The following is a 24,294-nucleotide window of genomic DNA, read 5'->3' as shown; positions in this document are numbered from 1 at the left end:
AGCGCATATAAATCCAAAGAGGGACTTTCAACATTTACATTTACAAATCCACATCCCGTAACCACTGGTACCTAGTAAGGGCGATATCAGGAAATTTCATTCAGTATTTTCGACTTCTTTTTTGTGTAGAATCACCATGTTCCGCGTTGTATTAGCGCTGAAAACAAATACAATATTAGCATAAAATTAAACGTAACGTATGAATAAACAGAATACATGCGATACTTACTTCAGCTCCATCTCCACACAGTACACAGTCTAGGCGATCATACATGCTCCTGCGAACATTAAAATTTATAAGAAAATATGTCTTAAATTATTATCTACTAAACAAGACGCTGAACATTCGCACTTCGCGCATAACCCTACTTTTCTGTCTTCTAGATAATGCGAATCTCGATGTCCGCGACGTAGATAATTAGAAATTATTCAATTCCATAATTACGTTTGCCTTCTGGATACGCCGAGATGATTTGTTTGGATATTGATGGATGAGATTACTTAGAATATTCTTCGAGCGTACGTCTTCAAGCACAACGGGCAACGGGTGCCACTTCCAGTTTTCGAGGTCTGAGGTGGCAGTCACTGGCGGTGGCAGTCAGTGCCGGCAAAATCGAAGAATATTCCAAGTAATTTCATCCATCAATATCCAGACAAAGCATCTCGTCGTATCCAGAAGGCAAACATAATTATGGAATTGAATACTTTCTAATTATCTACGTCGCGGAAATCAAGATTCGCATTATCTGCAAGATAGAAAAGTAGGGTTATGCGCGAAGTGCGAATGTTCAGCGTCTTGTTTAGTAGATAATAATTTAAGACATATTTTCTTATAAATTTTAATGTTCGCAGGAGCATGTATGATCGCCTAGACTGTGTACTGTGTGGAGATGGAGCTGAAGTAAGTATCGCATGTATTCTGTTTATTCATACGTTACGTTTAATTTTATGCTAATATTGTATTTGTTTTCAGCGCTAACACAACGCGGAACATGGTGATTCTACACAAAAAAGAAGTCGAAAATACTGAATGAAATTTCCTGATATCGCCCCTACTAGGTACCAGTGGTTACGGGACGTGGATTTGTAAATGTAAATGTTGAAAGTCCCTCTTTGGATTTATATGCGCTTATATTATTTTGTAACAATTGTAATCACCGATCCTGTATATTATTAAAGAAAGAATAAATACTTTTTGAAATAAGTAGAATTAATTATTTAATAAACTGTAGAATCTGCTTGTTGGTCATGTGGGGTAGGGATGCACGTTGGTCCATGTGACGTCACGCGTAGGAAATTCTTTGGCAATTGTGGCCTTCAGATGGCGCTGTTGGATGTGTCAGGCGAGCAGCAGGACCTGCCGTCGATCTGCCGGCAGACCCTGACAAGCAGACCCTGCTGGCAGAACCGTAGCTGAATGCGGACGTAGGCTGCATCGCAGCTGCTGGCAGATCCTGCTGCCTGATCTGGTTATCAGGGTGTGTAGTACTATGAAGTACAAATTACACTTAATGGATATTTCGTCAACACAAATTATATAAAACTTATCTAACTCACTCATATTCTTAACTTTGATTTGTAAAATACTAAATAAATTATTATTTAATCCCACAGAAAACTGTAATTTTTCTAAATATTTTTCTAAATTTTTTTTTGACGGAAGGGCAAAGGTTGTTTGTAATTGACAGTAACTTTTGGGGCCAACAAAGTATAATGATAATGCAAATTTTTTAAATTCCTCGGTATAACGTCGTCCATGAAGATTCTTATTAAATTGTATTGATTGTACCTTAACAAAATTTGCTACAGGTGGTGGCAAGAACTTATTACAAAGTTTTTGAAAATTCGTGTGCGTAGACTGCTCCTGCCCGAGTTGTAGGAGCATACTTCTTAATTTTATATTTTCCTCTTGCAAATTTGAAATTTCTGTATGGAGTTTATTTATCTTCCTGAGACTATTTGTAGATGTTGATGCACGAGTTTGTGTACCAATATCCGATGATATTGGTGTGGTAACAGGAATTTCATTTGGAAAATATGGTCCTGGGGTTCCTGAAACGCAGGTATATGAAAAAACCTGTATTTTAATTTATGTAAATGAATTAAATATATACATAAGCTAATGGAAATATAATAAATCTTCATTTCCTTATACCAATCAGTTCTTACCTGTTATCTACAGACGCGGTAGTGTCTCGACGCCAAGTACATGTTCGACACCCTGTATATGGCGACTGTCGCTACCGCCATCATTTACTCGTCGCCGGACTATTCCAACCTAACCTAAAACTTATTTCATTAATATCTCATCACGCCTGCAATATTTCCTAAATTTAATGGTATTTTTCTTATGTAAACTACATATAAGCTTTCGAATAAGACCAAATTCAATAAAATCGGTCCACGCATGACAGAAATATCGTAATATCATGTCATGGATCTGTCAGAAATAAGATTTTTCTTCTGATTCTTCTTTCCGGTCAAAATTTTCGTCGACATAATACGTATACGCGTTACACGCACACCTTCCGCCAAAACGAAACTAACACATGTTTCATTCGTCGATTCGTCGACTCTCGGGACCATTCGGCAGGGATCGTCGACCGTCATTGTACACATACCTATATATACTATTGAATTGTATAACCTACCAAGTGTCAAACCATCATAACCTGCCAAGTGTCGAATTAGGTAAGTTAAGTTGTCCAAATTTGAAATGTCACGAGTTTTTACACCACATAGGAGACTGAATTATTGTCTCAATTAACAAGGTAACTCGCCAAAATTTTTTAATAGATTTCTTATGTAGAGTCGCAGACTTGGAAGTTGTCCGGAGAAGGTTCGACAGAGAAGCATCTCCTTTCGCATAAGTTTCTGGAAATGTGTACCATGCATGTAGAAAATAATATATTGTTGTAACAAATTGCATTGTATTTAAATTGCCAGATATTTGTATACCAGCAATTTAGAGTTTTTATGTAAAGCTCCCTGATAACCAGATCGGGCGGCAGGATCTGCCGGCAGCTGCGGCGCAGCCTACGTCCGCATCCAGCTACGGTTCTGCCGGCAGGGTCTGCTTGTCAGGGTCTGCCGGCAGATCGACGGCAGATCGACGGCAGGTCCTGCTGCTCGCCTGACACATCCAACAGCGTCATCTGAAGGCCACAATTGCCAAAGAATTTCCTACGCGTGACGTCACATGGACTTATTTCAAAAAGTATTTATTCTTTCTTTAATAATATACAGGATCAGTGATTACAATTGTTACAAAATAATATAAGCGCATATAAATCCAAAGAGGGACTTTCAACATTTACATTTACAAATCCACGTCCCGTAACCACTGGTACCTAGTAGGGGCGATATCAGGAAATTTCATTCAGTATTTTCGACTTCTTTTTTGTGTAGAATCATCATGTTCCGCGTTGTGTTAGCGCTGAAAACAAATACAATATTAGCATAAAATTAAACGTAACGTATGAATAAACAGAATACATGCGATACTTACTTCAGCTCCATCTCCACACAGTACACAGTCTAGGCGATCATACATGCTCCTGCGAACATTAAAATTTATAAGAAAATATGTCTTAAATTATTATCTACTAAACAAGACGCTGAACATTCGCACTTCGCGCATAACCCTACTTTTCTGTCTTCTAGATAATGCGAATCTCGATGTCCGCGACGTAGATAATTAGAAATTATTCAATTCCATAATTACGTTTGCCTTCTGGATACGACGAGATGCTTTGTCTGGATGTTGATGGATGAAATTACTTGGAATATTCTTCGATTTTGTCGGCACTGACTGCCACCGCCAGTGACTGCCACCTCAGACCTCGAAAACTGGAAGTGGCACCCGTTGCCCGTTGTGCTTGAAGACGTACGCTCAAAGAATATTCTAAGTAATCTCATCCATCAATATTCAAACAAATCATCTCGGCGTATCCAGAAGGCAAACGTAATTATGGAATTGAATAATTTCTAATTATCTACGTCGCGGACATCGAGATTCGCATTATCTAGAAGACAGAAAAGTAGGGTTATGCGCGAAGTGCGAATGTTCAGAGTCTTGTTTAGTAGATAATAATTTAAGACATATTTTCTTATAAATTTTAATGTTCGCAGGAGCATGCATGATCGCCTAGACTGTGTACTGTGTGGAGATGGAGCTGAAGTAAGTATCGCATGTATTCTGTTTATTCATACGTTACGTTTAATTTTATGCTAATATTGTATTTGTTTTCAGCGCTAACACAACGCGGAACATGGTGATTCTACACAAAAAAGAAGTCGAAAATACTGAATGAAATTTCCTGATATCGCCCCTACTAGGTACCAGTGGTTACGGGACGTGGATTTGTAAATGTAAATATTGAAAGTCCCTCTTTGGATTTATATGCGCTTATATTATTTTGTAACAATTGTAATCACTGATCCTGTATATTATTAAAGAAAGAATAAATACTTTTTGAAATAAGTCCATGTGACGTCACGCGTAGGAAATTCTTTGGCAATTGTGGCCTTCAGATGGCGCTGTTGGATGTGTCAGGCGAGCAGCAGGACCTGCCGTCGATCTGCCGGCAGACCCTGACAAGCAGACCCTGCCGGCAGAACCGTAGCTGAATGCGGACGTAGGCTGCATCGCAGCTGCCGGCAGATCCTGCACTCTCCTGGCAGACCCTGCTGTCAATCTGCCGGCAGACTGCAGGCAGGTGGCTATCAGGGCTTATATTATATTATAGAAATGGAGGGGACGCACAGGTTTGGATGGATAGAAATGAAGGGGATGCACAGGCTTGGAGGTTGTCCGGAGAAGATTAGATAGATAGACAGAGAATCTTGTTTCGCACAAGTTTCTGGAAGCTTGTAAAACAAGGTAAATGGCCAAAATTTGTCAAAAGACATTTTATTAAGAATTAAGAAAATAGATTATGGTGGACTGCTTGCAATGTAGAGCAACTCACATTAGTGAAGAAAGTACACTGAAAACACATCTCCCTTGATGCTTTTTAATTTTTTGTGAAAGACATTTGTAATACTTTAATTAAAATCCACAGTAGTTGCCACGCTATTCATTAATTCATTAATTTTTTAGGTTCCCATCTAAAAAAATCAAAATTAATGATATACAAAAATTGCGCCAATTATAACAATGGCTATTTCTACAAAGAAAAAAAAGTATTAAATAATATTAAGCAGATATATTTTTATACAATTAAATATTTTAATACAAATAAATATATTATTCAAAATACTTGGCGCTGCGCTCCGAATTGGTGTTGCTGAATAAATATATGTGTACGTAGTGTGTTTCTTTGGCGTTTGGTTCGGAACACATCCGTATATTCTGTAGGTAAGGTCTATATCTCTATATTTCTGAAACCAGTGTTGCATTTTGTTTTTTCTACATTACAGTTAGCTTATTTCTATTTTCTGCATTACTTTAATAATGACTGGCAACTTGAAATTGAATAAGTACTATATGCGTGCCAACAGATCACTTAATCTGATTCCCTTCACGAAGCCATCACAACATCATTAGATGCTAGTTCTTCACATTTAACATCTGCAATTCATTTTGTTAGCACCCCACTAGTGAAGTTTAACCGTCCACAATCACTTTCACATTCAACATCTTGGCTTTATCTTCTCATTACCAGTACACTTATATGTTTCACCTGGCACAAGTTCGCAATCTTCCTCCAATATTACCGAAAGAAATGTAGCATTTTCTCCGAATTTAGTAGAAATTAAGAATTTTGCCTCCTTCGAAAATTCACAGACTTTTGAAGAATTTTTAACTGAATTGAGTAGTCCTAATTCAGCTTCTTCATTGGCAGAGTGGGCTGTAACACATAAAATTTCACATCGAGCAATAAATTATTTACTCCACATTTTATAAAGATCGGTTTCAAAACGGCCAGTGTTGCAGCCGAAATCAGCGCGACAGCTGATCGGCCGATTTAAATGTGCGTGCGAGAGCGTGTAAACACGGTGACTCACCGTCCGGTAAGACGGTTGGCGACGTCACGCGTTTTTGCCGGATTCGAGCGTTGCGCGCTTCCGAGAATCCGGCAGTTAGTTCTGCGAACACCGTGGCGACATCGCACGCACGGAATCGCCTTTTTTCTTTGTCGCCCAGCGACCCACGCTCCCAGCGAAACCAAAAACGGTTCACGAGCCCTCGCGCCTAGCGCATAGTACAAAGTGTTACGTCTCTTGTTCGGACCATTGCGTGTTAACCTGTCGTGTCTATTTGTGCTGTCTTCCGTGGAGTGTTCGTCCTCTTTGTTAACGACGCCCACGTGCCGAATAAAAAACGTTCATCCGTCCATCGTTGAAGTGCCTTCCTTCCCTGACCGACCAGTGGCACTCCACACGCCGTCTCAGGCATTCAGATTAAACATTGGTCCTTCGAGCCGGAGTGCCTTGAAGAATGGCTTCAACGAACCGGGATGGAGATAAGGAGATCAGCCAGACGTCACCTCCAAAATGGCAGTTGCTGGTGAAGGAGATTCGCCTGCTGCTGCAAGGGTCCGTTCGCCTCCTCGCGAACTTCAAGAAGATGGGGAAGGCGAAGTTCACGGAGGAAAACGCAGAGGACCGTCTGGTGAAATTGAACGAGACGTGGAATCGGTGCGAGGCCCTCAATCTGGAGCTGGAGCTCCTACTTCCGGACGCCGAGAGGTCAGCGTGCCCGTTCATGGCACAAGAGGAGTTCGCTCGGGCCGAGGACGAATACTGGGCTGCTCGGGACTTCCTCCGGGAAATTATCAAGTCCTTCCAATCGCCGCAGACGTCAGGATCGTCGGATGGGACACAGGAGGGATTCAGCAGAGGCCTTGCGCGCCTCCCGACCATCGCCCTGCCTAAGTTCTCTGGTGAGTACACGGAGTGGCCGAGTTTCCGCGATCTGTTCACGTCGTTAGTCATCGGCAACGCGACCCTCAGCGACACGACGCGGCTGCAGTATCTGCAGTCGGCGGTGGAGGGCCAGGCGGCCGTGACGATCGCCCACATTACAATCACCGAGGCCAATTTCGGGCCCGCGTGGGCCCTGCTAACGCAGGAATTCGAAAACAAGCGAGCGATCGTCTCGGCACACCTGCGTGACCTTCTCACCTTGCCGCCGATGGCCGGTGCGTCGGCCGCGGAGTTGAGACGGTTGCGTGTCCCCACCAACCGAGCGCTCTCCCTCCTCGCGAACCTAGGCCGCCCCACCGAGCATTGGGATGACATCTTCGTCGCTCTGACGACGATGAAGCTCGATCCGGAGCTCATGGAGGAGTGGGAGCTCTCGCTTGGCGTCAGTATCGACCCCCCCCCCTCATACGCGACTCTCGATCAGTTTATGAAGACGCGAATTCGGTCGCTGGAGGCTTCGCGACCCGCGCAGGAAGCCGCCGCGCCCGAGCGCACCAAAGATGCGAAATCATCGAGCGGCTCCGTCGCTCGGGTGTGCACCACGACGAACCCTGCGTCCGGCCCTTCGTCCTCCGGGACGAACTCCCAGTGCCCTGTGTGTCGGGCGCGACACGCGCTGTACCGGTGTACGGCATTTAAGACCCTCCGCTCCGAACACCGTCGCGAAGTCGCGGCGGATAAGCGTGTTGGTTTCAACTGTCTCGCGCCCGGCCACATGGCCCCGTCCTGTCCCGTCACAGCCACGTGTTCGCGTTGCAGTCGGCGGCATCACTCGCTGCTCCATCCAACGTGCACCGAACCGCCAAACGGTACCGACGAGGCCCTTACAACCCCGTCGGCCAGCACCGATCAGCCGACCGCGGCTACCATCAATTCTGTCGCGTCGCCGACGCCCACGGATGGAGCGCCAGTGTTGCTGGCCACCGCGATTGTCGGCGTGAGGTCATCGGGTGGCGAGCTGCTGACCATCCGCGCGTTGCTGGACCAAGGAGCACAGGTGTCCATCGTGTCGGAGTCCGTAGTCCAGACGCTGCGACTCCCCCGCCGACCGCAAGTGACCAACCTGGTCGGCGCTCTGGACAGCAAATTGGGAGCCTCGCAGTCGCAGGTGAGGATGACCTTGGCGCCGCCATCTGGTACGTCGAGGACTTCCGTCGCCATCACCGCCCACGTAGTGTCGAAGGTCTCGAACTACTTCCCCCAATGGACTCCGAACAAGCAGCGGAGGGACTTCGCCGGCCTGGACTTCGCCGATCCAGACCCGTCCACACGTCGCCCGATTGACCTCATCGTCGGCGCCGACTATTTCGGAGCCCTGTTGCTCCCCAGGCTGTGCCGGGGCACCCCCTCGGCCCTGATTGCTCAAAAGACGATCTTCGGGTGGATTGTCTCCGGGCCAACCGGTCGTGCGCCCGCCGCCGGTGCAGTGCACCACGTCACGGCCCAGCCCGTGGCCGCGGAGAACGACATCCACGCGTTGCTCCAGAAATTCTGGGAAGTCGAGGAGGCAACCGTGCCAACGACTCTCGCTCCAGACGACGCACGCTGCGAGCAGCATTTCGTCAGCACGCATTCGCGGCGGGCGGACGGTCGGTACGTCGTCCGACTCCCGCTAAAGTCCGGGCATCCGGTCCCGCGCGACCGCCCTCTTGCGTTCGCTCGACCGGCGCCTCGCGAGGGACGCGACGCTGGAGACGTCGTATCATGCGTTCCTGGCCGAATACGAAGCACTCGGGCATATGGAGGAGGTCGCCGTTCCGCAGAGGGCCGACGCGTCTCCACGGTTGTTGCATTTGCCCCATCACGCCGTAGTGAAAAGAGCCTCCGGCGCGGACGCCAAGCTACGCGTTGTGTTCAACGCGTCAAGTCCGACATCAAACGGGACCTGCCTCAACGACCATATGCTGGTCGGCCCGAAGCTGCAGCGCGACATCCTGGCTATGCTTCTCCAGTGGCGCCTCCCTCGCTTTGCCCTTAAGGCCGACATCGAGAAAATATATCGGCAAATCCTCGTGCACCCGAGCGACTCGAACCTCCAGTGCATCTTGTGGCACCGTCGCCCCGGGGGAGCCCCCTTACGTTTCGGCTCCGGACCGTCACTTACGGCACCGCCTCCGCGCCTTACTTAGCCATGCGAGTTCTCCAGCAGCTAGCCACCGACGAAGGAGGGCGATATCCGCGAGGGCGACAGATTCTCAGGACTCAATTTTACGTCGATGACGTTCTATTTGGGGCAGACGAGGTCTCGTCGGCACTCGCGGATCGCGACGAGCTCTGCGCTCTGCTTGTGCGGGGCGGGTTCGTGCTTCGCAAGTGGGCGGCCAATCACCGGTCCCTGTTACCAGACAACACAACTTTGGCCACGTCCGAATCGCCGGTCCCCTGTGCCCCGGAGGGCTCGGACTTACACTCGGTTCTGGGGATTCATTGGATTCCACAGACCGACGCGTTCAGATACGTGATTGGCCCCCCTTCCACCCCCGCAACGACCAAGCGCACCATCCTGTCGGTGGCGACGCGCCTGTACGACCCGCTCGGTTGGGTATCGCCCGCGGTGGTGGTTGCTAAAATTTTATTACAGGACCTATGGGTGCGAGGCTCGGACTGGGATGCTCCGCTCCCGCCGGACGTGCTGCAGGGATGGCAGGATCACGTCTCGTCCCTTCCCCTGCTGGAGTCGTTGCGCATTCCGCGTTGGTGCGGACATGACGCATCCGTCGTGGTCTGCGAGCTGCACGGCTTCGCTGACGCGTCGTCAAGGGCCTACGGCGCGGTCGTGTACTCCAGGATCGTTCGCCGACACGGGGAAGCAGCACACGTCTCTCTTCTTGCTGCCAAAACGAAGGTCGCGCCGGTCCAGACCATGAGCATTCCGCGACTCGAGCTGAGCGCCGCCGTCCTTCTTACGCGCCTCTTGCAGCGGGTAACATCCGAGGCCCCCTGGCCTCCCTCGTCGACGCACGCCTGGACGGACTCGCGCGTGGTGCTTGCGTGGCTACAGCGGCACCCCTCCCACTGGAACGTGTTCGTGGCGAATCGTGTCGCCGAAATTCAATCCACGGTGCCGGCAGCGGCATGGCGTCATATTCCAACGCATGACAATCCGGCCGATTGTGCATCCCGAGGCATGCACCCGCGCGACCTACTCCAACACGAGCTCTGGTGGAAGGGGCCGAGGTGGCTTCCGCTGGCACCATCGGCGTGGCCAGCGTGTCCGGTTTCGGAGGACTCGCGACCGATCGAGGAAGAACGGCGAAAGATGGTGACCCAAGTCACCACGTCGCCCCCTTCTTGCCCGTTGGGCCCGCTGCCGGACAGCGTCTCTTCCTGGCCGCGACTCCTCCGAATTACGGCTCGCGTGCTGACTTTCGCGCGGTGGTGCCGTCGCGACACCGCGGGGGGTGGGGGGTCGCGTCCGTCGGGGGTGCAACGAGCACGCGTGTGGTGGCTCCGTTGGCTTCAGAGCACGGCCTTCGCGGACGACATCGCCGCGATTCGAAAGGGAGACCCGGTTCGAAGGGCCAGCCCGCTCCGTCAGCTGGCCCCCTTTCGTGGACGAGGACGGCTTGGTTCGCGGAGGGGGTTGGTTGCAACATGCCCCCCTTCCGTACGACGCTCGGCACCCGATAGTTCTTCCGGCCCATCACGTGTCTGCGCTTATAATTCGCCATGCGCACCTCAGGGCGCTGCACGGTGGGCCCCAGCTCACCCTCAGCGTCCTGAGGAACAATTTCTGGGTGCTTCGGGCAAGAGAGGTGGTTCGCGCGATCGTGCACCGCTGCACGATATGCGCCCGGTTCCGCGCCACCACCGGGACGCAGATCATGGCTGATCTCCCCGCCGCGCGGGTCTCGCCGTCCCGTCAATTCGCCAATACCGGGATCGATTACGCGGGTCCGATAATGGCACGCCCAGCAAAAGGTCGCGGGTACAAGGCCCATAAGGCATACATCGCCCTGTTCGTGTGCCTGTTGACGCGGGCCGTGCATTTGGAGCTGGTGTCGGACTACACCACCGCGACCTTCCTCGCCGCGTTTCAGCGGTTCGTCTCCCGACGCGGGCGCCCTCAGCGCGTATACAGCGATAACGGCACGAATTTCAGAGGTGCCGCGCGGGAGTTCGGCGCCGCGATTCGGGCCGCGGTGGGCTCACCGGAGCTTGCTGCATTTTCCGCCACTGAGGAGATCACGTGGAGTTTTATCCCCCCCCCCGCCGCGCCGCATTTCGGGGGGTTGTGGGAGGCCGGGGTAAAGAGCGCGAAACATCACCTGCATCGAGTCGTGCGAGATCACACCTTCTCGTACGAGGAGTTGACAACGGTGCTGTGCATGGTCGAGGCATGTCTCAACTCACGCCCTCTCGTTCCCGCGTCAGACAACGACGACGACATCGCGCTCACCCCAGCTCATTTCGTGACCGGCGCGCCCTCTTTGGCGCTGCCCCCGTTGGCATCGGCGACCGGTCCGGCGTCGCTTCGGGCCCGATGGGAGCTCGTCCAGCGAATGCGTGACCACTTTTGGAGGCGATGGCAAGCGGACTACCTCCACTCTCTGAAGCCGCGACGTAAGAGGACTAACCCAGAGAGAAGCCTCTGCGTTGGCGATGTTGTTGTCCTCAAAGACGATGACTCCCCGCCGGCGCAGTGGCGACTCGGCCACGTCTCACGCGCCCACCCAGGTCCGGACGGTCGCGTGCGAGTGGTGACGGTTCGCACCGCACAGGGCGAATCCCTTAGGCCGGTCACTCGCGTCGTCCTTCTCCCGTGTGCCCCAGCGCCCGCTGACGAGACCGCGACGTGAACAACGTTTGTACCATCTCGCCATTCATGTAACGCGCCACTCCGGTCCACCTTGTAGCGTCACTGTATGTCACGGCGGGTGGATGCTCTGCATCGGCGTCCGCCAAGATCGGTCCGGATCCCCGGGCCGAGGCGGGCGGAATGTTGCAGCCGAAATCAGCGCGACAGCTGATCGGCCGATTTAAATGTGCGTGCGAGAGCGTGTAAACACGGTGACTCACCGTCCGGTAAGACGGTTGGCGACGTCACGCGTTTTTGCCGGATTCGAGCGTTGCGCGCTTCCGAGAATCCGGCAGTTAGTTCTGCGAACACCGTGGCGACATCGCACGCACGGAATCGCTTTTTTTCTTTGTCGCCCAGCGACCCACACTCCCAGCGAAACCAAAAACGGTTCACGAGCCCTCGCGCCTAGCGCATAGTACAAAGTGTTACGTCTCTTGTTCGGACCATTGCGTGTTAACCTGTCGTGTCTATTTGTGCTGTCTTCCGTGGAGTGTTCGTCCTCTTTGTTAACGACGCCCACGTGCCGAATAAAAAACGTTCATCCGTCCATCGTTGAAGTGCCTTCCTTCCCTGACCGACCAGTGGCACTCCACACGCCGTCTCAGGCATTCAGATTAAACAGCCAGAAATGTAGAAATAATCGCATTAAACCAGATAATTATCATCATTTTAGATTATAAAATAGCATTTTAAAACTTATTAAATGTATTCGTGTATTCCCGTATAAATCTTAAAAATTAGGAGTCCCTTTCAGAAGAATGCAATTTAGGTCCTTCTCAAATTTTGAATGTCACAGAAATAGCATATAAATGTGTGAACTTAAAACATGCTCATTCAATGTTTGTACTGTCTTTAGAATGTCTTTATGAAGATAATATTAGTGATTCAGGTTTCGATTTTTTCTGGTCTCAATGTCGCTATGCCTTTCAAGCTAAGAATCCACGCTAGCAAATTTCTAAACATGTTTTGTTTTACGAATACTTGTGTATACAGGATTGGAAATGGCACATACCGGTTGGGTCGTCGTCGAATTTATTAGTGACGAATTGGTCGCTGAAGTCCCCTCGGATTGGGTGGTAGGAGGATTTTGTTATTGGCCACCGTACAAACCGAGCCATATGACACTGGCAATAAAAAATTGCGAACTGTGCGACGAGTCATGGGAAAAGCTCGCCGTAGCAGTCTTTCCCGGTGGAATCTGTTGTACGTTGAAATTATTATTATATTTACTTATTAATTATAGTACTAAATAGTGACTACCCTGATAACCAGATCAGGCAGCAGGATCTGCCGGCAGCTGCGATGCAGCCTACGTCCGCATTCAACTACGGTTCTGCCGGCAGGGTCTGCTTGTCAGGGTCTGCCGGCAGATCGACGGCAGATCGACGGCAGGTCCTGCTGCTCGCCTGACACATCCAACAGCGCCATCTGAAGGCCACAATTGCCAAAGAATTTCCTACGCGTGACGTCACATGGACTTATTTCAAAAAGTATTTATTCTTTCTTTAATAATATACAGGATCAGTGATTACAATTGTTACAAAATAATATAAGCGCATATAAATCCAAAGAGGGACTTTCAACATTTACATTTACAAATCCACGTCCCGTAACCACTGGTACCTAGTAGGGGCGATATCAGGAAATTTCATTCAGTATTTTCGACTTCTTTTTTGTGTAGAATCATCATGTTCCGCGTTGTGTTAGCGCTGAAAACAAATACAATATTAGCATAAAATTAAACGTAACGTATGAATAAACAGAATACATGCGATACTTACTTCAGCTCCATCTCCACACAGTACACAGTCTAGGCGATCATGCATGCTCCTGCGAACATTAAAATTTATAAGAAAATATGTCTTAAATTATTATCTACTAAACAAGACTCTGAACATTCGCACTTCGCGCATAACCCTACTTTTCTGTCTTCTAGATAATGCGAATCTCGATGTCCGCGACGTAGATAATTAGAAATTATTCAATTCCATAATTACGTTTGCCTTCTGGATACGACGAGATGCTTTGTCTGGATGTTGATGGATGAAATTACTTGGAATATTCTTCGATTTTGTCGGCACTGACTGCCACCGCCAGTGACTGCCACCTCAGACCTCGAAAACTGGAAGTGGCACCCGTTGCCCGTTGTGCTTGAAGACGTACGCTCAAAGAATATTCTAAGTAATCTCATCCATCAATATTCAAACAAATCATCTCGGCGTATCCAGAAGGCAAACGTAATTATGGAATTGAATAATTTCTAATTATCTACGTCGCGGACATCGAGATTCGCATTATCTAGAAGACAGAAAAGTAGGGTTATGCGCGAAGTGCGAATGTTCAGAGTCTTGTTTAGTAGATAATAATTTAAGACATATTTTCTTATAAATTTTAATGTTCGCAGGAGCATGCATGATCGCCTAGACTGTGTACTGTGTGGAGATGGAGCTGAAGTAAGTATCGCATGTATTCTGTTTATTCATACGTTACGTTTAATTTTATGCTAATATTGTATTTGTTTTCAGCGCTAACACAACGCGGAACATGGTGATTCTACACAAAAAAGAAGTCGAAAATACTGAATGAAATTTCCTGATATCGCCCCTACTAGGTACCAGTGGTTACGGGACGTGGATTTGTAAATGTAAATGTTGAAAGTCCCTCTTTGGATTTATATGCGCTTATATTATTTTGTAACAATTGTAATCACTGATCCTGTATATTATTAAAGAAAGAATAAATACTTTTTGAAATAAGTAGAATTAATTATTTAATAAACTGTAGAATCTGCTTGTTGGTCATGTGGAATAGGGATGCACGTTGGTCCATGTGACGTCACGCGTAGGAAATTCTTTGGCAATTGTGGCCTTCAGATGGCGCTGTTGGATGTGTCAGGCGAGCAGCAGGACCTGCCGTCGATCTGCCGTCGATCTGCCGGCAGACCCTGACAAGCAGACCCTGCCGCCAGAACCGTAGCTGAATGCGGACGTAAGCTGCATCGCAGCTGCCGGCAGATCCTGCGCTCTCCTGGCAGACCCTGCTGTCAATCTGCCGGCAGACTGCAGGCAGATGGCTATCAGGGTAGTTATTATACCCATTAATTATTAATGTGTTCATTCAGATGATTATGCCACGGCGAGGGTGAAGGCTCGAAAAGCAGAGTAAACAAGCGACTTACAGTCGGATGTAAAGGCAACGAAACGAAAAATTATACCGAAAAGGTATTTGAGTAGTGAGGAGTCTGGGCCTGAACGCACACCACTGATGTCTCCACCTCCACAAATGGAGGACTTCAGTGGACAGCAGATCGACAGCAGATTTCGCCGTCTGCTAGGCACAGCAACAGCGCCATCTGAGGTCCAGAATTACCAAGCAATTGCCTAGCAGACGGCGAAATCTGCTGTCGATCTGCTGTCCATCTGACATCAGGCACTGCACCTCAGGCTCTGCACATCAGAACGCAGCCAAATGCGGACACAGACTGCTGCAGTTCTGACGTCAGATTCTGCTGTCCAGATCTGGCTATCAGGGTATCTATATGTATAGTTATATACAATATGTGATGCAAAAGTAAATAACAGTATGATAGGATGAAGCGATAGGGCTTATGAAGTGAAGGTTTAGTTTTACATATCACATTTATAACATACATATGTACTATATCTATTTTCAGGGAAATACGTGAACGTGAGTTAGAGGAAACGGGAATGAGTGAGAAAGCGAAACGTCTTTCACTTTGTTTTTCACGCACCGCAACGTGGTGTGAGTGCGACAACACACTCAATTTACCGAGATGTTAACAATTTAATATCTCCGAAACGGTACATTTCCGGCACATGGTTTCTATCAGACTTTTTCTCTACGCGTCGAGTAGAATTCGTTGATGAAAAAAAAAAATTAACGTTAATTTTCAATTTTGTAAACAATTTTGCGGCCCGCTTTTTTTTACAAATGTTCACTGATGACACCGATCCAAAGGTCTAGTTCCATCCCTATAAGCGATGACCATTACTTTTTTAACAGCCTGTGCATTGAGGAAAGCAGAAAATGCTCTGTAATACATTGTCTTAATGTAGGGAATTCGTAATCATTGTTTGTGTTCTTCTTTGAACAAATTTCTTTCCACATTTTATCGCAATGTAAACGCTTATATTTCGCTTTTTCACTTTCATCGAAATAAGAATACAGTTGTCGCCATTCAATTTCTAGCAAGCTCAAATTAATTTTTTTAAAATTAGAAGCAAATTCAAGAATTGGATATCCACATTTTCTACCTGTTTCATATAAAACTTTTTCAACGCTTAGTGCAATAAATAAATCAGAAATATCTGCATTGTGGTGTAATTTACAAGACTTTTGGAAACAAATGTTTATATGGACAAAAGATTATGTCCATATAAACATTTCAAAATTTGTTGCAATGTATCGTTCGAAATTCAATCGTCGTTTATATCATAAATACCAATTACGATTTCGTACCTAACAAATGAATGTAATGAAAGAGTTGTAGCATTGATAAAATATTTTGTTTTATGGATGTCATTGCAAATACGTTGTATAGTTATATGAAAGTAATTATTTCTAATCAGTTCAAATAATTCGTCGAATAAAACTATTCCATATATATTTTTAATGCTATTTGCATCCAATATATCAAATTCTTGAGGTTTCACTATCAACAATCTGTTGAACTTTTTTTTATACGATTGAGTGATTTTTTCAAATTTTTGTCTTCGGTATATTTTGATATGTAATCAGGTAAATGCAAATTCACTTTTCCAATATTCAATAATTTACGCATATGATTTTTGGATTTTGAGTGCCGCGGAATGTTATTAAGTTTAAAATTACTTTTACAAATTGTACAATATGCTTTTCCATTGCATTTTCGTAACCATTTATTGTGCTCGGTTTTTGTTCTGTTACTGCTGTTGTGGATGTCAGCCATACCAGGACTATTTCGTAACTAAAAAGAATTATTACAATATAATCTAATATAATATGTAATACTTGATTCTTCGCATCTTGCATAGCACGAAACTACCAAAGAATATTATTCTATAGAGCGGAGATATCACAAGTTGAGATTCCTTACTCCACCGCAGGCGGCGCTGCAGTCGGAAATCTTCGCATCTTACACCTCTCCTCTGGATTCCAGAGGACCCAAACGGCCACGCAACAAGCTAGAAGTTGGAGGATTCTAGGGAATTTGACGAATCAGGTAATACCGTCTATGCACTCGCTGTATGAATCGCAACCAACGCAACGGACTCAATTTCAAAGCGAACAACACATCCCTAAAAGGTTTACGGCAGGATCGAAACGGAAGATGAGAAAGGAAGCAAATACGTGGCGCGCATTGTTATTTCTTAAAGGCTTTTACTGCTAAGTTTTTCGAACGTGTTCTTATAATGCTAACTTTGCAGCTATACTCTAATCCAGAAGACGTATGAGAGCTTGTGATCGTATTCAATAGCCTTCAAAACTTTCAATTTAACCCGGGCGCGGATAATAAATAAATTCATTTTTCATTTACACATCTGCTTACCAAATCTCGCTGGGTAAGCAGCAGTTCGTCCTGTAAAACTCATAAAATATGGTCTTCGCTTTCAATAATATGGAATCGCTGTTCAAGAAGAATAGAAAAACTCGGATTGAGAAAATCCAGGAACCAATAAAGCCATCAAATTTCGTTAAGAGTCGGTCCCCGATCCTTAGGACGAAGTAACCGATGTAGTTAGGAAGCTTGCTTCGACCACCGTCCAAACGTCTCGAATTAAATTTATCGTAATCCATCCAACTGTATAGCTACTTGTAAGTAAGTTTGAACATTCCCGCGCAAGCTCACGAGCATCAAACGCATAGAAAACCGTTCCGCTTCGTTACTGCGGTTCATGCGCTGTTGGAAGCGGAACGCTATGAATGCGCGCAGCGACTGCGTTGTGGTCTATGCGCATAATGCGTGAATCGGAATCCCAACTTGGGGATACTGTGGGCCAACCAGACATGCTACTAGGGATATTCAAATTAGTTAAAAAATAATTGTAAACCGTTTGTACATTGTCTTGTACTTATTATTTTATAAACATTCGTTTCTGATGCAATTAGTAGTTGGGACATTAGATTAAACTAATCCATCTATAATTATTAATTAATTTTTACTTAAAAATAAACAATTTTTATAAACTTAATGTTAATGGTAATAACCAATCCCAGTATAATTTTGGAACTGGCTATATCACTGCCGCTGTCCGCTTGGAGAGAATACTGGCACGCGACCGCCGACCGCATAGAGAAATTGTTAAATTCGGCGCCGTCGCTGAAGCGTTTCTTCTTTATAGCAACTGGAAGACTTTCTGTGTCTCTTCTCTTCGCGCCCTTTTGAATCGAAACACGTGGTGTCTGCTGTCTATCTCGAAGCAACGGGTACATTGGCAGTAAAAGGACGGAGCGCGGACTTAGGTGAAAGTGTAGGATCAGTCGTTCGTTGCACATCTGCAAAGAATGTGCGTTTCAAAAATGTGCTGGCTTCTTTTTACCTAAAGCCTCTTGTTCTGGTGGGAGTTAACTCATAATGGAACGAGAGAAACTACTTGGGGGTAGAGGAAGTTGCTTGGAAAAAATCCTGTCAGTCAGCTAGCAATCTCGTCCCAGAAATGTTCTCCGCTCAAGATTATTACGGCATGTTCTGGGTGTACGCCTGGAACAACGGGGACGCACGTGCAACGGGAATACCCGCACATCCAAACCCCCAGCGAGGGTACGATTCGGCGTTTGGCGTCAAGATCATTCTCAACGGAGTCAATGATGCCGCAAGGCGTGCATTGACACTGAGGGTGGTCACACCGAGCAACTGCTGAACTAACAGTAATCGGCCCCTTTCGGGGCCACCAATTTTATAACGTAGGAACAACACGTTCCGTGAAAAGTAAATTAAGTGATCAGTGTTAGTGACCATGCAGTGAAGTGAATATTCGGTACATTAACCCGGACGCACTTGACGTTGCGATCCTTACCTTCGGGTGGTGTTATACCTGCTATCAGCTGAGCAGTGGGCGCAACCCTACCATAAATCTTTTCGTCCACCGATGACCAGGATCGGCACAGTGACCTAATTAGTGACACAGGTTGCCGAAAAGGAAGGAAAGGAATGCCCGTAGGGGTGAGTGTTATTTAATTTATTAGTGATTATTAGGTGTAGAAATAAATTCTGTTCGATTTTAGGGTTCAATAACAGTTTGATTTAAAAAGTATGAAAACAACTCAACCATCGAAATAATTTCCATTATTGTTAATTACCTTTTGCCATTTTTCTGGTACCTTACGAATATCACTGCGATAGAAATTCAGTTGCTTTATACCGATTATGTAAATCCATTCGGAAAGACTTTATTCATACACCTAATATTATTTTTTAAATTTAGTTATGTTGGCCGTAATTAAACTATGGATTTTTACCTCAATAACGAATTACGATCACTTGTCGTACATTTTCTGTTACATTACCTTTTCGTTTATGCCTTATTTGAAAATGAAATTTACGTATTTCTTGTTCTCTCACTTCAAACAATTATTATTTAAGATTCTGCTATAAAAAAAATGTGTAACGCGGTTTCCTTCGATGCATGCCGACTTGCTTGTTCGTACCTTCGTAGTACAAGCGCAGCCGCCTACCGCGTAGCCAACGCTACAACGGGAGCTCGGGCGGAAGGCGCGCGCTCTGATTGGTCGGGGGTTTTTGTTAATATTTCGTTAACGAAGCTTTGGACAATATTTTCGCTAAGGAAAAAGTTGTTTCAAATCACCCCCTGAGTTACCCCTTTCAAGGAACTCTGACATTTTTGGGACACCCTGTATACTTTTGACGTATCACCTTTGCGCATTTGAACTTTTACGCGGGCCGAGATGTGTCGCTCGGTCCTTGGTGCAAGTGAAATACAAAATATTGAGTGAGTGAGAAGGACAGTTTGGGGCTAGCCCAGCGGTTTCAGGAAAGAATCGCAAGTTGTGTAGTAGGATCACTTACAGGAGTGTTGGTAATGTGTGCGTGAATCGCGCCAGCAATTGTTTTCTGGTAACTCTGGCCCTCGAGGCCAACAAAGCCTCGATCGTCAGAAGCACGCGTAACTGTCGACGAGTAAAGATTGTAAGTACCTTCACGCTTCCTACACCTGCCCTTTTCACTATACGTGCCTGTTATTATGAAAGTGGTCTAAATTCAAAGTTTTCATTTACATTTTACTTATTTTTTACGTATTATATCAACATGATACATAATAAACGTGAAGTTCAATTTCTTTCTTTTTCGACTGACGCAATTTTCATACTAACTGACCCACTTCTACATTTTACTTCCAACCCAAGACTGTATTTAGACAAAGTCCGGGTGAAGTTTCATTACCGTCATAGTATTGTTGTAATTTTTTGTGTAAAATCTATCGTGTGAACTGTGATTGTTTGAGTGTCCGCGTGTTTCTCAAGCTGCGTATCGCCATTGCGAGGCTGCCTCGCATGACACACCTCGCGGAGTGGACAGTCTAGAGACTACCTCGACCATGTTTATTTTACGAGGCATCAGCAGTCGATTTTTCGACGTGCTCAAAGGTGCCTCGCAGCCCCATGACCAAAAATCGCATGGCTCGGGCGACGCAAATATCATGCTGGAGGTAGCGAGAGACTGTCGCACGCGCCTCCCACGCAAAGTGATCATGATCGAGGTAGTCTCCAGACTCTCCACTCCGCGAAGCGTGCCTCGCGCGGCAGCCTCGCAATGTCGATATGCAGCTTCACGCTCAAAGATTCGTGTATTCATTCTCATGTAGACCAGAGATGGGCAAAGATAATATCTAGATATACTCAAATAAAAGATACTTTACGTTTATTCGTTATTCGCAGCTTTGAATAACACGATTTATCTTCATTCGAAACATCACGGATAAATAAATTTATTCGAAGTGAATTTATTCGACGGGTGAAAGATAATTTTTTTATTCGAAGTGAATTTAGTCGAAAGATAATTTCTGTCTTCGAGGATCTTTTATTCGAACTGTCGAATAAGGTTTTCATCTTTGTCCGTAGTTTGTTCGACTTTTATTCGAAGACTTCGAATAACTTTTGACGCGCGATCTCGCCCATCGACCGATCTTCGACGCTGGGTCGCGACCGCGTGATCCGCGTTCTTTTGTCACGCGACTTCGTCGAAAACGCAACGCCGCACGTCCAACAATGCCGTGTCGTACGGACCCGTCGGTGATCACCACGCAGCGATGCCACGTCTCTTACATAATACAAATTATTTCAGTTAAAGAAGACAAATTTTTTACCACTGATTTTGCAATTGTTCTGAACAACTACAATTTCATAGTAGCACGGCGTTACTGAAAAATTTGAAAAAATGTGGATATAGTTCTATTGGTCTTATTTACGGACAAGTTTTCAGAAATACGGACACTATAAAATTGGCCACATCAAATTTAATTGAATGTAACGGTATCCGTACAGTATACAGTCAGTCACGAAAGTCTTCGTACACTTGCAAAATTTAAAACATTTAAAGCAAAAAAAACGCAAAAAGAAGCAAGGGTTTGGAGTATATTTCAGATATTAACTGATCTATTAGTTAAAATTAAACAAATTATGTAAAGATGACGATGTATTTTACATTTGTTTCCACGAAAATATACATAGACCGATAGTACGATTTTACATTTACGAAAATCCGCATACAGTTAGCATGGGTAATTTGGGTATATTAAACTGAATAAAATTTGTTATGATAATAATTACAAGAATAATAATCAAATTTTGTTTTACAAAAGATATTGTGATTTTGTGTTCCCGTTTATTTGCATTTTCTAGTAAACAAATGTAAGAAACATCGTCAGTTTTTCACAATCTATCTAAAGTTAACCAATAAATAAATTAATGTCCATCAAACTTCCAAAACCCTAGCTTTTTTATAGTTTTCGAAATTTTTCCGACGAAGAGTTTTCCGACTTTTAGAATTTATGGATTGTTAATAAACTTGCGAGATCCATTCGATTGAAAAGAGTTCAAACACGGTATAAATTGGATTATTTCTAGAACTATAAATAATTAAATATGAATTTCTAATGTAATAATGCTAAACATAATCCGATTTATATCGTGTTTAAATTCAGTTCCATCTAAAAAATCTCAACAGTACCTATGTTACTGAAACGTTCATGCCGATACGATAGAAAATGTGAAAGTGTTACATACATCCTATTAATATAAATATAATCCACCGCAAGCAAGATTGTATGGCTCTCCAGCCGAGGCTCGAATCAAAATCAAAAGCCGCCGCCGAATAGCTCAAGTCCTCAGGCTGAGGACCTCAGCTCGAGGCGAGATCGCGCGTCAAAAGTTATTCGAAGTCTTCCAATAAAAGTCGAACAAACTACGGCCAAAGATGAAAATCTTATTCGACCGTTCGAATAAAAGATCCTCAAAACCAGAAATTATCTTTCGACTAAATTCACTTCGAATAAAAAAATTATCTTTCACCCGTCGAATAAATTCACTTCGAATAAATTTATTTATCCGTGATGTTTCGAATGAAGATAAATCGTGTTATTCAAAGCTGCGAATAACGAATAAACGTAAACCGTGTTATTCGAAGATTCGAATAACGCATAAAGATAAAGTATCTTTTATTCGACACGTTATTTAAATCATTTTTTATCTAGATAATGCCCATCTCTGACGTAGACTAAGAAAGTTATGTTATAATTTACCCGCAAAATGTCTAGAAAAGGTATATACATTCGGGTGCAATATAAACTTCCTTTAGTTGAAAATGAAGACAAATGATGAAAACAGTTTCTAAATATTAGAAGTGAAAAAATTGGAAATTTTAAAACCACAAATGTTGGACATTTGAAAATACAGATATTTTGAAACTTGATATCCTCACAATTACAAGTATTGGAAATGTTTGCATTTCAAAGCTTTCGAACTTGGAAATTCCAGTATTTAGAAATCTGAAGATTCTCCACCTGCGCTAAATCTTGGCTAAAGGAAGCCTATATTGTACACAAATGTACCAACTTGATAATCGTGTACTCTTCTCAGAATTGGGCAAAATGTAATCTAATTATAAATTACAAATTACGATTAAAATGTAATTGTGTAATCAATTACACAATTACATTTTAATCGTAATTTGTAATTAGTTTACTTTTTGCCCAACTCTGATTCTTCTATTGCATTTTCTTACGTTCAATAATTTCAATATTTCTTCGACTCGTTTTTAGATGTCTGACAAAGGAACTGTTCAAAATGTAGAAGAGGAAGGGACTCCATCTCGAGGACGGAGTCCACCCACCTGGGAGCTGCGGTCCCCACAACGGAGTCCGCGCAAGGAGGGGACTCCGTCCTCGCGACGGAGCCCGCGAAAGGAACAGACACCGTCCTCGCGACGGAGCCCGCGAAAGGAACGGACACGTGGACTCGCGAGGACGGAGTCCGCCGACGCCATCCTCAACGACTCTGTGGATGGAGAGGGCGGTGGAGTACAGGCAGAAGGTATGTAGATAACCATTTCTTACATTTTCATGAAAGTGTGAAAGCGTCTAGTCATTATTGCAGTAATTAACATAAGATTTATGTTTATTGTTCATATTACAGTACAGCCAGCTGAAAAAAACTCTGCGTAAAGAAATTTATGGAGGCGGAAGAGGTGGAAGAGGAGGGCGAGGAGGGAGAGGAGGGAGAGGAGGGAGAGGAGGAAGAGGAGGAAGTCGAGGAAGAGGAGGGAGTGGAGGAAGAGGAGGTAGAGGAGGAAGAAGAGGTAGAGGAGGAAGAGGAGGAAATATAATTAATTATAATTTTTATAATTAATAAATCAAGTTAACAATTACATATTTAGTCGTCATTTTTTTATTCGAAAGCCTTACATCTGTCGGCAATGATTAATTTTCTCGTATTTATTCGTACTTTAGTTGCGAATCATATATTTAGTCGAGAAAGTACGAATAAATACGAGAAAATTATTCATGGCCGATAATTGAATTAACCACGATTAAATTAATTCAATCATAGTGCTTCAAATAAAAATTCTATAACAAAAATATGTATTCCTTTTTTCATTTGTAAGAGATGTTATAAGTATAAATGAATAAAACACGACTATATCGTTTAGAAATGTTTAGAAAAGATATACTCGTGTTTTATTCATTTATACTTATAACATCCCTTATACATTATAGTACACATGCAGCAAATTTTGTATTTATTGAGCCACATTATACTCCGTACATGCCCAGTGTAACGTATACGTCACATTTAGAAAATGATATTTCCACTGTTTTTTTTTTGGGAAAAAGAACAATCAAGTGCATGTATTGGCACCATTTTTCAGTTACCTAAACGCAATAAATAATTGTTTTCCGCCGGGAAAATTGTCTGCGTACTAAAGTAATGCCCATCTCTGGTATTTTGCCATATAATCGAGGCAGTGAGAGCAACAACGGACTCACCCACATTTTTTTCGAAATTGAGTTAGTAGCAATAACGTATTCCAATAGGCTTTACTAATCATA

At 44.7% G+C, this 24,294-nt stretch overlaps 1 protein-coding gene and 5 long non-coding RNA genes across 10 annotated transcripts in view; 4 read left to right on the top strand and 2 right to left on the bottom strand.

Annotated features, from left to right (window-relative positions):
• Positions 1-358: 358 nt before the first annotated feature.
• Positions 359-1,204, top strand: LOC143375000 (uncharacterized). The gene is made up of 2 exons (XR_013086787.1): positions 359-761; positions 853-1,204. It is a non-coding gene; the product is annotated as an uncharacterized LOC143375000 (long non-coding RNA).
• Positions 1,205-4,747: 3,543 nt separating this feature from the next.
• LOC143374872 (uncharacterized) overlaps positions 4,748-24,294 on the top strand; it is a 617,708-nt gene continuing 598,161 nt past the window's right edge. For both annotated transcript variants that reach the window (XR_013086762.1, XR_013086763.1), the window contains exon 1: positions 4,748-4,882. This is a non-coding gene — a long non-coding RNA (uncharacterized LOC143374872). The remainder of the gene's footprint in view (positions 4,883-24,294) is intronic.
• LOC143374033 (uncharacterized) lies at positions 5,361-14,916 on the bottom strand. 3 transcript variants are annotated; one of them, XR_013086602.1, is made up of 4 exons: positions 14,826-14,916; positions 12,744-12,929; positions 5,670-5,852; positions 5,361-5,598 (listed from the first exon to the last, which is right to left on the bottom strand). It is a non-coding gene; the product is annotated as an uncharacterized LOC143374033 (long non-coding RNA). The 3 variants fall into 3 exon arrangements; XR_013086606.1 differs by having other exon boundaries at positions 5,685-5,852; XR_013086618.1 differs by lacking the exons at positions 12,744-12,929; positions 14,826-14,916 and adding an exon at positions 12,383-12,731.
• LOC143370386 (uncharacterized) lies at positions 6,443-8,908 on the top strand. The gene has a single exon (XM_076815438.1). The coding sequence runs from the start codon at positions 6,443-6,445 to the stop codon at positions 8,906-8,908; it is 2,466 nt and encodes an 821-aa protein (XP_076671553.1).
• LOC143374171 (uncharacterized) lies at positions 13,277-13,922 on the bottom strand. The gene is made up of 3 exons (XR_013086622.1): positions 13,729-13,922; positions 13,513-13,561; positions 13,277-13,440 (listed from the first exon to the last, which is right to left on the bottom strand). It is a non-coding gene; the product is annotated as an uncharacterized LOC143374171 (long non-coding RNA).
• Positions 13,873-24,294, top strand: part of LOC143374952 (uncharacterized) — a 24,644-nt gene continuing 14,222 nt past the window's right edge. For both annotated transcript variants that reach the window (XR_013086778.1, XR_013086770.1), the window contains exons 1-2: positions 13,873-13,968; positions 14,136-14,184. This is a non-coding gene — a long non-coding RNA (uncharacterized LOC143374952). The remainder of the gene's footprint in view (positions 13,969-14,135; positions 14,185-24,294) is intronic.

This window comes from Andrena cerasifolii, chromosome 1, assembly GCF_050908995.1.
Source record: "Andrena cerasifolii isolate SP2316 chromosome 1, iyAndCera1_principal, whole genome shotgun sequence".
NCBI lineage: Eukaryota > Metazoa > Arthropoda > Insecta > Hymenoptera > Andrenidae > Andrena > Andrena cerasifolii.
This window is presented reverse-complemented; position numbering and strand designations above follow the sequence as displayed.